General features: G+C 42.1%; 1 protein-coding gene across 1 annotated transcript in view; it reads left to right on the forward strand.

Moving 5' to 3' along the window:
- Window positions 1–9,631, forward strand: part of LOC125364053 (calcium-binding mitochondrial carrier protein SCaMC-1) — a 36,525-nt gene extending 26,894 nt beyond the window's left edge. Inside the window, exons 8-10 of the mRNA XM_048363469.1 lie at window positions 810–977; window positions 3,965–4,115; window positions 7,834–9,631. Coding sequence (XP_048219426.1) covers window positions 810–977; window positions 3,965–4,115; window positions 7,834–8,018 — 504 coding nt within the window. The 3' untranslated portion in view covers window positions 8,019–9,631. The remainder of the gene's footprint in view (window positions 1–809; window positions 978–3,964; window positions 4,116–7,833) is intronic.
- The last annotated feature ends 3,719 nt before the right edge of the window (window positions 9,632–13,350 follow it).

Raw genomic sequence — 13,350 nt, forward strand, 5'->3', positions numbered from 1 at the left:
ATCGATATAAGAAGGGTTGTTAATAACTGGTAGGACATAAGTAAAATACACCCTCACATTGTGGTACGTATGTAAATAATGATTGCTCCTATCTATATATCTACCCCACACATTCCTTTAAGTCTTTTGCTAATGTTTTCCCTCTTAATTAATAGCATCACCATTTCATCTTTGCAACAGCCCCCATGTTGTGTGACAAGCTAGAAACTTTGACATTGTCATTTATCTTTTATACCTTCATTCTCCTTGTCTTCCAGTCCCTCCCTCCCTCCCTCCCTCCCTTCCTCCCTCCTTCCTTCTCTCTCTTTCCTTTTCTTTCTGTCTTTCTTTGAGGTTGGTAGTAGGGCTTAAATTCAGGACATGAGGGCTGTCTTTGAAGCTCTTTCACTCAAGGCTGGCACTCTATCACTTGAGCCATAGTGCCATTTCTTAGTGGTTAATTGGAGATTAGAATTCACAGAGTTTCCTTCTAGGACTGGCTTCAAACCACAATCTCTTCCTGAGTAACTAGGAGTACAGGTGAGAGCCACAAGAGCCTGGCCCATGCACCAGTTCATTTTATGGTTACACTGAGAGGTTCATCTTATTTCCATTCCTCATCACTTCTCTCCTTCAGATCCTCTGCCCACAAAGTCCACCATCCCGGCACTGGTCTCGGCCCCTACATGAGGGAGAGCATGGCCACCAAAGGGTTGTCTTTGAATGACAAGATTTATTAGGTAGTTGTGTGCCCGAAAATTTGCTCCTGTTGATTTCCATCATGAATTAGTAAAAAAAATGGTTATCTTGTTACCTTCTTTCCTATCCAGGTTTTGAAAACCCGGCTAGCAGTTGGCAAAACTGGGCAATATTTTGGAATATATGATTGTGCCAAGAAGATTTTGAAACATGAAGGCACTGGGGCTTTTTACAAAGGTTATGTTCCCAATTTGCTGGGCATCCTACCTTATGCGGGCATCGATCTCGCTGTGTATGAGGTGAGTTTGTAGCAGTGTTTTCGACTCTGCCAATGTAGTTCTGAGGCATGCATTCTTAGCTCACTATAAAATTATGCATACTCTGTTTAATCTCTCTGTAGATGCCTTGGGTATGGGATCCTGTGTGCACAGAACGACTTTCTTGTTAGATTGCTTTGTGAATTCTTTTTGTTAATGTAGACAGTGGTCTTGAATTCAGATATTTGCTTTGAAGATGTTTGGGACGCTCCTTGTCCCTCACCTTCTTCTCCCTCTCCCCTACTCTTCCCTCTTCTCCTCCCTTTTCCTTCCCTCTTTATGTCCTCTCCTCTTCTCTACTCTGCCCTCCCTCTCTATACATCCCCTTCCCCTTCCCTTCTCTTAATTTGAATAAACATGCATTTTAATTTGAGTTGATACACACCAATAACATCAAAGAATTTTCTTGTGACAGTTTTATTCATGAATACATCCTACATCCTACTTTTTTTGTTTTTTGTTTTGGTGCTAGTCTTGGGGCTTGAAATCTGGCTATGGACAGTGCCCTTGAGCTATTTTAATTAAGGCTAGAGCTCTACTACTGAACTAAAGCTCCACTTAGACTGTTTTTTTTTTCTTCTTTTTGGAAGTTAATTGGAGATAAGAGGACTTTCTTGCTTGGTCTGACTTTGAACTGCGACCCTCAGATCTCAGCCTGTTGAGTATCTAGGATGACACCAGTGTCTGGCTTACATTCTACTTTGAACAGCCCTTTCTCCTTTGAGGGATTTTTCTTTCACCCTGGGGGAGGCAGCAACACAATGTCACATTTTTTTTTTTGGTATAAATTAACTACTGGATAAACAAATTAAACCAAAATACAAATCTGAGCTCAGTCCTCCATATTTTATGAGTCTGATGAGCATTTACAGAGCATACCCCGTTCAGAAGCCCTGGGTGAGATGCTTAGAGGCAGGGGGTGGAAGAAAGTCTTCGGATGCGTTCACCAACTGAAGGCTTGAGCCAGGCACCGGGGCTCACACCTGCAATCCAGACATTTGGGAGGCTGAGGGGAAACATCAAGAGTTTGAGGCCAGTTTTCACTACATAGTGACTTCTAGACCATCCTCATTTCCATAATGAGACTGTGTCTCAACAGAGCAAGGGCTTGGTATTTATCTAACATGCACAAGGCCCTGGTTTGACTCCTAGTATCTAAGAGAGAGAGAGAGAGAGAGAGAGAGAGAGACCAAGAGAGAAAGAGAGGGAGGAGAGAGGAAAAGAATAAGAGAGGGAGGAAGGAAAGGAAGGGAAGGAAAGGAAAGGAAAACCTGGAGATACGGTGGGAAGATGGACAAGACAAAAACTTGAGCAGTGTAGTCTGATGTGCATGATACATGTAAGCCAGGACACATATTGAAGAATGCAATTTATAACTCAGGGGAGGAAGGAATGTATAATAAAGGCTTTCTTAGAGCACATTCCCCTATTTCTTAAAAATAGAGCTTGAGATAAATGCATATCCCATATACGTATCAGCCCAGTTAATGCACACCATTCAATGGCTTTCTGTCAGATCACATTAATTTTTAAATTACAGTAAAATAGAATATAAAAATTATCATATTGGGGGGGAAGGGGGAATGAGGGACGAGGTAACAGTACAAGAAATGTATCCAATGCCTAATGTATGAAACTGTAACCTCTCTGTAATTCAGTTTGATAATAAAAAATACAAAAATTATATTGTTTAAACTATTTGAGTGTATCATTAAACAATGTTAGTTATTTTGTGTCAGACTCACTTCCCTTAACATAATAAGATCTTACTAATAATACCTTCAAGGTTTATTCATGTCCTAGCAGGTGTGAGATCTTCATTCTGTCTACTGACTGAGTACTCTTCCCTGGTGTGTCTGTACAGTTATAGGACACATAGTGATATTTAGGTCAGGGAGAGGCCACATAGATGAGGACAGTTACAATGGAACTAAATTTTTCCCGTTGCCTAGTGATATCATAGACACCTCCTCATCACCATTGCAAGGTGCCGCTCAGATGCTTGTGGTACCTGTAGTGCGAATGGATCCGTGGTGCTCTCATGCGCGTGACAGTATAATGGCTGTGCATAAGACTAGACAGCGCTGATGAAAGACTGTTGATTTGCACTGATGACTGTACTACGCTACTCATGACGAGAGGACCACTGCGCAGGCTCTTCTTGGGTTGGTTAATCTGTAGTCTTGTTTGTGTGAATATAGAAATTGCCATAGGGGGCTGGGGATATGGCCTAGTGGCAAGAGTGCCTGCCTCGGATACACGAGGCCCTGGGTTCGATTCCCCAGCACCATATATACAGAAAACGGCCAGAGGGGGCGCTGTGGCTCAAGTGGCAGAGTGCTAGCCTTGAGCGGGAAGAAGCCAGGGACAGTGCTCAGGCCCTGAGTCCAAGGCCCAGGACTGGCCAAAAAAAAAAAAAAAAAAAAGAAATTGCCATGCAAACCATGTAAGTGTATCATTGAGACCTGGAGGGTGATGTTTGAGACCAGCCCAGGGGAGAGTCTGACAGTCTTTATCTCCAAAAATAATCAGCAAGGAGCCAGGCTGGAAGTGTGGCTCAATTGGTAGAGCACCCAACCTTCCTATCTCTGTTTCCTTCGTAGCTAGGATTACAGTAGTGTGCTACCATGCTTATTTATTAAGAAAGGATCCTGCTACTTTTTTGGGGGGGTGGTGGAGGGGAGCTGGGCTGTTCTCAAGCTACAATCCTCCCAATTTTTTCTGCCAAGTAGAGAAATGTTCTTCACATCTTAGAACATTTTATATACTGTTGGTTTCCATGTTTGTTTGAGCAACCAGTGCAGATCTCCTGTGTTCGGAATCCCGACTTTTCCTCTCTAGAGCTGTGACAACCTGACACCCCAATGCACAGAGTGACCTGTCTTTGTTGAGGACAAGACTCTGTGAAATTGTTCATACTGAGTGAAAGCAGTTTGTTCATTATTTTTCTTCTTGTTTCCTTTTGGCAGCTCTTGAAGTCCTATTGGCTGGAAAATTTTGCAGAAGACTCTGTCAACCCAGGTGTCATGGTGTTGCTGGGCTGCGGGGCCTTGTCCAGCACCTGCGGGCAGCTGGCCAGTTATCCTTTGTCTTTGGTTAGGACTCGAATGCAGGCTCAAGGTGAGGCTTTGGTTAAAGGATGGTGCTGGGTCAACCACATGCTTTTTGGGGGCCAGTACCTGAGCCTTGACTCTGGCGCCGTCCTGAGCTGCTTCTGCTCAAGGCTCGTGCTCTACCACTTGAAGCACAGGGCCACTTCTGGTCTTTTCTGAGGGGTTTGTTGGAGAAGAGGGTCTCATGGGCTTTGCTGCCCAGGCTGGCTCCCAGCTGCTCTCCTCAGGCCTCGGCCTCCTGAGTAGCTAGGCCGACAGGCTAGGGCCACTGGTGCCCAGCTGCTTTGTTTTGTTTTTAAATGGAAGAATTCTCAAGCCTCCCTAAGCTTCCTAATTTTTAGCAATTTGTTTTCTAAATCCCCCTTTTCCAAAGCCATAGATATAGTGCATGTGGATGCATGATTTATATAGAAGCAGAATGAGTGTGTGTGTGTGTGTGTAACAAAAGTACAAGGTTAGGTTTGGTATCCCTTTGGCCTTATTTTTCTTTTGCTAGGACTGGAGCTCTTACTCTCATTTGGATTTTTTTTTTCTCAAAGCTCATGTTCCACCAGTTGATTTCCCATTTTCCATTTTTTGCTTTTTTCTGATTAATTAGAATCTCTCAGACTTTTCTGCCCTGGCTGGCTTTGAGCCTTGTTCCTAAGCCTCATCCTCCTGAGGAGCTAGTTACAGCCGGAAGCCGCTGCTTCCTGATGAGGTTTGATATGTAGATGGGTTTGGGGGTAGGTTCTTGGGTTTTCATTTTCTTCTGTGAATGGGAATGAAATACCTATTGGCAATGTGCATAAAGCATTTGGCACTTGTTACATTCCTAAGACGTGATGGCTGGAGTCGCTGCTAGTGTGGTGATCTGGGACTCCTCGCTGGGATGGTCTCCTTCACAGGCTCAGATGACACTGCACTCTGAGCCTGATTCTTTTCCCAGCACACTGGTTACCACTGCTGACATTTCATGCTGTTCCATGCTTGCATTCTGATGCCTTTCGTTTTCCTTTAGTTCCCCTTTCCATGGTCAGTGTCACTTACTGTTGCTTATTCCTTTCATTTTTATTTTTTCACATATATATTTTAAATTCTCTTTAGTTGTACAAAGGAGTTTGAATTCAACATGTCATTTTGTGAGTAAGATGCATCTTGATCAATGTTACCTCTTCCATCATTCGTCCCTATCTTTCCCTCATTCCATTTATGTTTGTCTGTCTGTGTATATGTATGCATTTATGGCCAGTCCTGGGGCTGGACCTGTCTCAGAACTTTTTCTTTTGCTCAAGGCTAGTGCTCTACTGCTAGAGCCAAAGCTTTACTTCTGGTCTTTTTTGGTAGTTTATTGGAGATAGGAGTTTCAGAGACTTTCCTGTCTGGGCTGGCTTTGAACCATGATCTTTAAATCTTAGCTTCCCGAGTAGCTAGGGTTACAAGGCATCAGGCACTGGTACCAGCTCCTTCTTTGTAACAGTAAATGCTGTGCATTATGGCTCCATCTCCAATTGGTCCTCCAGTGTGCCCATCCCTCCTTTGACCAAGTGCTCATGCACTAATTACTAGTAATCTTTGAGCCTGGCTGGGTGCCGTTAGAAGTTGTAGAGTCGAGGAGGCACGCACATCACACCACCTCCTCTTTGTTAGGAGAGCACAGATCGAGGCTCTTCCCTGACTCTAGCTGGAACTGGGAAGACGGGTGGAGCTAGATGAGCACAGGAAGGAAAAATAAGTCAAGAAAAAGGATTCTAGTTGGGTCCTGGGGGCTCATACCTAATCTAGCTACACAAGAGACTGAGATCTGTGGATCATGGTGTGAAGCCAGCATGGGCAAGAAAGCCTGTGAGACTTTTTATCTCCAATTAACCACCACCAACCAACCAACAAACAAACAAAAACTAGAAGTGAAACTGTGGCTCAAGTGTACCAGAGTGCTAGCCTGGAGCAAAAAAGGGAAGGGACAAGCCCCAGGACATCACAGAAGGGAGGGAGGGAGGATGGAAGAGGGAGGGAGGGAGGCCAAGGAAATCTATGTGGAGAGGCACTGAGGTAGGAGTCTTGCAAGACAGTCATGGCTGCAGAGGAAGTAGTAAACTAAATGTTTCATGTGTATTCTCTCACCACAGCATGTTAAGGAACACAATGCCAGTATTATCCACACTTTGCAGAAGAGTAACTGGTGTAGAGAGCAATGAAGAATTTGCACAAGGTTATAGACGTGGTAAAATAGTGGAGCTAGGATTCAATAGTGGGCAGTTTGGCCCAAACGTTATGAGCCTGCTGAACCTTCCTCTTCTGTCTGCAAGTTCCAGTCCAAGCCTTAGCATGGCCCCCAGACTTGTCATTTATTAAGTCAGGTTCTTATCTGTGTGTGTGTGTGTGTGTGTGTGTGTGTGTGTGTGTGTGTGTGTGTGTCTGTCTGTGTGTCTGTATGTTGTATGTATGCTGGCCCTGGGTGCTGTCCTGCAGGTTTTCTGCTCAAGCTAGCTATCACTTGAGCCACAAGCTCCACTTCCAGATGTTTTGGTGGCTAATTGGAAATGCGAGTCTCAGGGACTTTTCTGCTTCCTTATCAGCTAGGATTACAGGCAGGAGCCACCAGTGCCTGGCTGGTCTGGTCATCTTATATCTACTCAGACCTCTCTGTCACTCTTCAGTGTCTCCAGAGTCAATTCCAAAGCCTTTAGTAATCAGAACCCACTTCATTCTTGGCTGCATCTCCATTCTCTCTCTCCCCCCGCCCCCCCGTCCCACCCTTAACAGTACTGCCCCTCTGCAGCCTCTTGGTGCTCTGTGTACATGTCCAAAAGTCACCAGGTCCCTCGCTGTGTAGGGTTCCTGCCCTCGATTGTATTGTGCCTATGACACAGGCTTTCCCTTCTTGCTACTGAGATAGTTGGCAAGGCCCAAAGTCCCCAGCACATTTTCTAAGCTTCCCAAAGTGTCGCCTTACTTTTCCTACTTCCCAGCATTGAACCTGCTCTTCCTTATGTGCTCAGTAGTAAGGAAGGGGTGGTCGGTTATGGTGAATTATAGCTTCAGAGTCGGTGGGCTCTTGGCTCTACCACTTGCTAACTAAATATTTCAGGATGAATTTCTCCATCTCTCCAAGTCTCTAATTCTTTATTTATTAAATGTGTATGTTTACTTTATCTAGTATGGGAAGTAATTAACTCAGTATCAAACACATGGCACTTCCTCGGTAAAGAACAGTTCAAGATGCATTGTACAGGGGCTGGGGATATAGCCTAGTGGCAAGAGTGCCTGCCTCGGATACACGAGGCCCTAGGTTCGATTCCCCAGCACCACATATACAGAAAACGGCCAGAAGCGGCGCTGTGGCTCAAGTGGCAGAGTGCTAGCCTTGAGCGGGAAGAAGCCAGGGACAGTGCTCAGGCCCTGAGTCCAAGGCCCAGGACTGGCCAAAAAAAAAACAAAAAAAAAAAAACAAGATGCATTGTACACATAAATTGCTTGGTTAAATGGCAGAACAATTCAATACATAACCTAAAAGTTAAGAAAAAGTAAAACAAAAACCCTGTCATGACTAGTACCATTACTATAGGTAGAGAACTCAGTATTAGGTGCTCTATAAAGGGTATTTTCTTGGCTCCCTTGGGGTGCATGTTATCCTTGTGTGGCATTTTGGACATCATTTTGGAATCTAAGTCGTTTATTGTAACACTCATGAAATATGCTTGAATATTGAATTACCATTTTAAAATACATGTATGTTTTTCTAGCCATGGTGGGAGGAACTGAGCAGTTGAACATGATGGGCCTCTTTCGCCGAATCATTTCCAAAGAAGGAGTACCAGGGCTCTACAGAGGCATCACCCCAAATTTCATGAAGGTGCTTCCTGCTGTAGGCATCAGTTATGTGGTGTATGAAAATATGAAGCAAACTTTAGGTGTCACCCAGAAATGACAAGTTGAACTTTCTGCTTTGGCATGATATGAGTGAAAATTTCTACCTTCTCTACAGTGACTTCTAGAATTGCAACGAGACCACGATCAAAGCAGCTATATATTATTTTCTTTTGTATAAAAGGGAAGCATCTTATCAGTGATCATTTCAAACATTTGGGCTCAATTTTATATAGTCAGCAATTCTTTTTTAAATCATAGTTTATGCCAGTTCTTTGATATCCAAATGTCTTTATTTTTAAAGATCAGTACAATGATAAGAATATCTTGAGGCTGAACTTATTTTATATATTTTAAATGTCTTAATAGACTTCGAAAAATTTCCTCATAGAACCATTAATTGAAAAATCAGTGTATATAAAATATACTTTATAACAGCTCTGTAAGTAGTATAGAGTTTATATTCTTGTCTTTCTATAAACAGAGTAGGAATGAACTCAAGGACAAATTTATACAGAGCAACGAGATCATTTATTTCAATGTCATCATCTTTCCATTTTACTTCCATTATTATTTAGTTTCTGGAGCTCTACACTGATGGTCTTATGTTACTGTTAAATTATCCACATAACAAAAAATTGCGAGATTCTGCTTATTCTGCCATTGCTTGGACAAGGTTTTCTCGAAGCAAACCTTTCTGACTTGCATCTGTGTCGGAATCGCATCCTTTTATTAGTCCTTAGTTTCCTACTCTTTGAATCAGAGTCTGTTTTAATCAGGAAGCCTTCTTGGGACCATTTGTCATAATCTGAACTTCCTCTCCTAGTGACGTGAAGCATTGATTGCGAGTGAATGGCACGCTGCTCTCCTCTTCCCTGCTGAATTGTTTTCAACCTGCCATTCTCAACTTGAACAGCAGAAAGCGGAGAAGAGTACATACAAATATTAATCCATGTTAGTCATATACATTAAATCCTTATATTTAAATGATAGGCCAAATGTGCAAAGCATATATTATCTACATTTTCACTTATCTCAAGTTTTAGGGACACAATAGAATCCTCACTTTATAATAGTGGTAGGCTTCAAAAGCCATTTTTTTTGTAGTCCTTTTTCTTTGCTAATTTGAGTGCTTAGAACTTAGAAAGATATTTATTAATTGAAGATGTTTGATTTCTTAAATTCGGTTCACAAACGTATTTGATTTATTTTTATAGATGGCCAACATTTTAATGAAAGTCTAGTCACACGATAGGCACTTGCTTCCTTTGAGCCTACCTCTTTTATCTTTTGAAGCAAACAGAAAAGATAGAAGTGTGAAACATGTCAGACTATATAGTAATATGTTCCTTATGCTCAATACATGTCTCAATATTTTTATACAAGATATGATAAACCTGAGACTCTACTTCATCTTCAGTATTATTTGTACTTTTTTTGAGTAAAACACATAAAAAGACAATATTAAAGTCCATGATCAGTGCTTTCTTTTTTGTAACTCATAAAATTATGAAAATGAATAATTGTGCCAGAATTCTTTAAAATTTCAAGCTTATGAAAACTTTGTACTTCATTATGAATTGAAATTGTTCCTCCTAGGTATGAATGTGATTTCACTCTACCTCTTGTTATCTTTTGAAAATAAATGATCTTGTATCTTTTGGGAAAAGAAAAGCTTCAAGTTGAAGATAGTTTATTTCTGGCATGACTGCATATTTACTTCTCATATTAAAAATGTTTGTTTATAAAATGACTTGTATCTTCAAAAAAAGAGAAACTTATCAATAACACAAACACTGGGCCCCTTTTTACCAACCAGGGTGGCAGCCGTAGTGCCAAAAAAATCCAAGCAGGGGATTTTTCTCACCACATCTTGGTGTGGAGAATACTGAAACCAGGGGAGTTTACTGGTAAATCAAATTTATAAAAGAAGTTATAATGCAGATGTCAAGAAAATACAAAACTTGATTTAGAAAAATGAAAAGACCATAGAGAAAGTATGCACCTTAAGGACTTTGCACTCTGGAGAGAATGTTCTCTGCCCTCTGATACTCGGAAACACTGCCAGATTTGTTTCTTGACTTTAAGTCTCGTCTTCCCGCCAAGAGAGTTGGAGCTTCATGCCAACAGGAGTTGTGCTGATATAATTTGTTCTTGGAGCTTCTCACAGAGTTGTAGGCAGCATGCTTTTCTCCAAACACAAATTTTGCCAGCCCTTCAGTCAGCAAGGTTTTTTTTTTGGGGGGGGCGGGATGGGAACCCAGAAAGGCAGTGGAGAGAGGCCCACACATGCTACAGTGGAGAGAGGCTCACACAGATGGATGGGATGTCGGGAAGATCTGAAGGAGAACCCAGCACACCCCTGTGCCGCAGAACACAGCAGGGTTGAACCATCCCAGCCCTCACTCACTGGTTCTCTTAAGGAGTATTTATCAAGCACCTGCTGTGTGCCAGATACATTGAGAGGCCGACAGGACATGTTACTGAGCCAAGACTTCTTGTCAGGTACCTCTTGTGATGTAGATGGGGGAGGGAAGGAGGGAAGGCAGGAAAAATTGACCTTGTTGGATGGTGATGGGTGTAAGGCAGGGCTGAGGTAAGGGGACAGGCTTACAGGCATCCAGGAAGAGAACAAGGCATGGAGGGAGCCTGGCTGCAGTGTGGGGTGGGGGAGGGGGAGGATGTGGAGAGAGAGAGGCAAGGCAGAAGGAAGTAGAGGGCTGATCAAGGAGCCATATTAGCTGGACTCTCTCCTCTCCCTCCCTCCTTCCTTCTCCTCGCACTGTCCTCTTCCTAGCTCATCTTCTCTCTTTCCCTTTGTTCCCCTTCTCTGTCCTCTCCTCCCCTCTTTTATTTCCTCCACACTTCCCCTCACTTTAGTTGTAATAGTCATGGGCCCTAAACAACCCTGAGCCCTGTATTCAGCAGTTGGGTTATGTACACTTATAACTGTGAACAAGTCTGTTCTTAGGTCTCGTTCTGTCTGGACCGATAGGATTACTCTATGAACCCTTTTGGCTCACTCAGGTTGAACAAAGATCCCACCCATCTAGCCTGCCAGTAACCAGGCATCAATGGACTGTGGGGAGGTCCTAGAAGTAAATTTAGGAGGAAAAGTTAAGAGTAGCAAAATGGAGTAAAAGGAACAGAGGGATGATGATTTTGATTTAACCTCAATGAAATGAGAAAGTGGAAAAGAGTAAAAAAGTAAGAAAAAACACATTAAGAGGATAAATGGCAATAGAACAACAACAAAAACCTCAAACTGGTAACAATCAAAAGGAAATTAAAAAATTAAAAAAGTTTAAAAAACAAATGAACTTTGTCGATGTAGAAGAATGCTGCTAAATTCGAGGGTACTGAGCTTGAGAGGTAGAGGTTTCGGTTTCTGGTAACTGGGAGCTCGATTTTGTACTCTATGGGGAAAGAAGACTATTTAAGGCTGTTGTCTATGTAAAGTATCTGAGTTAAAAAATGAAATGATAAAAAGAATAAGAATTAGAAAATATAAAAGAGGAGAGAGAAGAGAAAGAAATAAGAAGGGGTGGGAGAACGTGAGAACCAAGTTAAAAATAAGATTAAAAAAATTTTTAAAAATGTTAAAAAATGATCAAAAAAGCAGACAAAAATTGTAAAGTTATAGTTGTTACAAAGAATTCTTCCTTGCTTGGGTGGACTGTGTCTGTCTTATGTCCTCTCTGAAGATTTTAATGGGGCCTCTCTATTTTATTACGGCTTACTTGATGGGACTTTCTCGCTGTGGAACTTTCTCTGGAATAGCAAAACTGGGTTCTTGGAGAGAGCTTAGCTAGGTGTCTGCTGCTCCTCCGCCATTTTCCTTCATCTCCTTTCACTAGAGTATCTTGCTGCTGCTCTCAAACTGCCTCTACCATTATAGCATTACCTTACAAAGGGGAAGGATCATTTGTTTTTTTATCAGTTTTGCCATAGACAACAGATTATTCCACCAAATAATAAAATAATAATGAAAATAACAATAAATTAAAAAACGCATACATTGCAATGAGGTTCCAGGACCAAACAGTTCAGCAGTATCTCCCCTTGAAAAGTCAACTGCGTAATTGAACCCTGACATCTTCTCAGTGCTTAGGGAGAGAGATGGATGTATAGGAGAAGGAAATTCTGGAAAAGAATGCTAAGACTCTGGAGTCATGCCTGTGATCCTAGCTACTCAGGAGGCTGAGATCTGAGGAGCCTGGTTCAAAGCCAGTCCAGGCAGGAAAATGTGTGAGACTCTTGTCTCCAATTAATCATAGGAAAAGCCAAAAGTGAAGCTGTGGCTCAGGTGGTAGAAAACTAGCCTTAACCAAAAGGAGTTCAGGGACAGCACCTAAGCCCAGAGTTCAAGCCCCAGGACTGGCAAATAAAGCAAAGAAAAATGAAACAAACAAATAAATAACCCGTTTTTCTCTATCTTTGCTGGTTTGATGACTTGCCTTTTATGGACTGCTTTCTCATCTTGTCCTTAAATTCTCTCAAGGTCCACTTTTGAGAGAACACAAACCAATCTGGAAATAACAGCAGAAGCATTTATTTAGAGGTTACAAAGGAAATTACACAAAAAAGAAGTCAAGGGAACTCTAAGTAGAAAGCAAGATTAGAGGCTGGAAGTGTTTAAAGAGGAAACTTCACACATTCTATCTTAATATAAACAGTAATCTAGATGTAAACTATGGAAATTAATGCAGTCATTTGGTGTGATGTGTGTAAGAGAGAGAGAGAGATAGAGAGAGAGAGAGAGAGAGAGAGAGAGAGAGAGAGAGAGAGAGAGAGAGAGAGAGAGAGAGAGAGAGAGAGAGAGAGAGAGATTGTGGGGCTGAGCTCCAGTCTCAGCTCCAAACAATCAGTGAAGACAGAAAATAAGGTGATAGATGTGATCTCCAAGGAAAAAGCGCAAGTAGATCTGAGTGGCTTGGCCTGAGCTCCAGCTGGCACCTGCCCGTCTTTACCTGAATACGGAACATATTACACGATTTCAAAAGCTAGCCAGAGACCAATGCGGATCACCTCTGAAGGGATGGATTTTTTATACAGAAATGTACAGCTTAACTATGTGCCTTCCATCATTGTGACAGAGGTTAAGTGTACTTCCCACCCTGTATTTTTTACCATCAGGCACAAAGAAAGTACACGTAGCACATTGGTCACTGTAGAAACAAGAAGTGATCTGTTAAGAAAAAAGCTAATGAGCAGAGGCAATTAAAGGTTTTATTTGGTTGGGTGCCGGTGGCTCATGCCTAAAATGCTAGCTACTCAGGAGGCTGAGATCTGAGGATCACGGTTCAAAGATAGGAAAGTCCATGAGATTTATATCTTCTATTAACCACCAGAAAAATGGCAATGGCGCTGTGGCTCAAGGTGGTAGAGCACTA

The sequence above is a fragment of the Perognathus longimembris genome, chromosome 15 (genome assembly GCF_023159225.1).
Source record: "Perognathus longimembris pacificus isolate PPM17 chromosome 15, ASM2315922v1, whole genome shotgun sequence".
In the NCBI taxonomy this organism is placed as follows: Eukaryota; Metazoa; Chordata; class Mammalia; order Rodentia; family Heteromyidae; genus Perognathus; species Perognathus longimembris.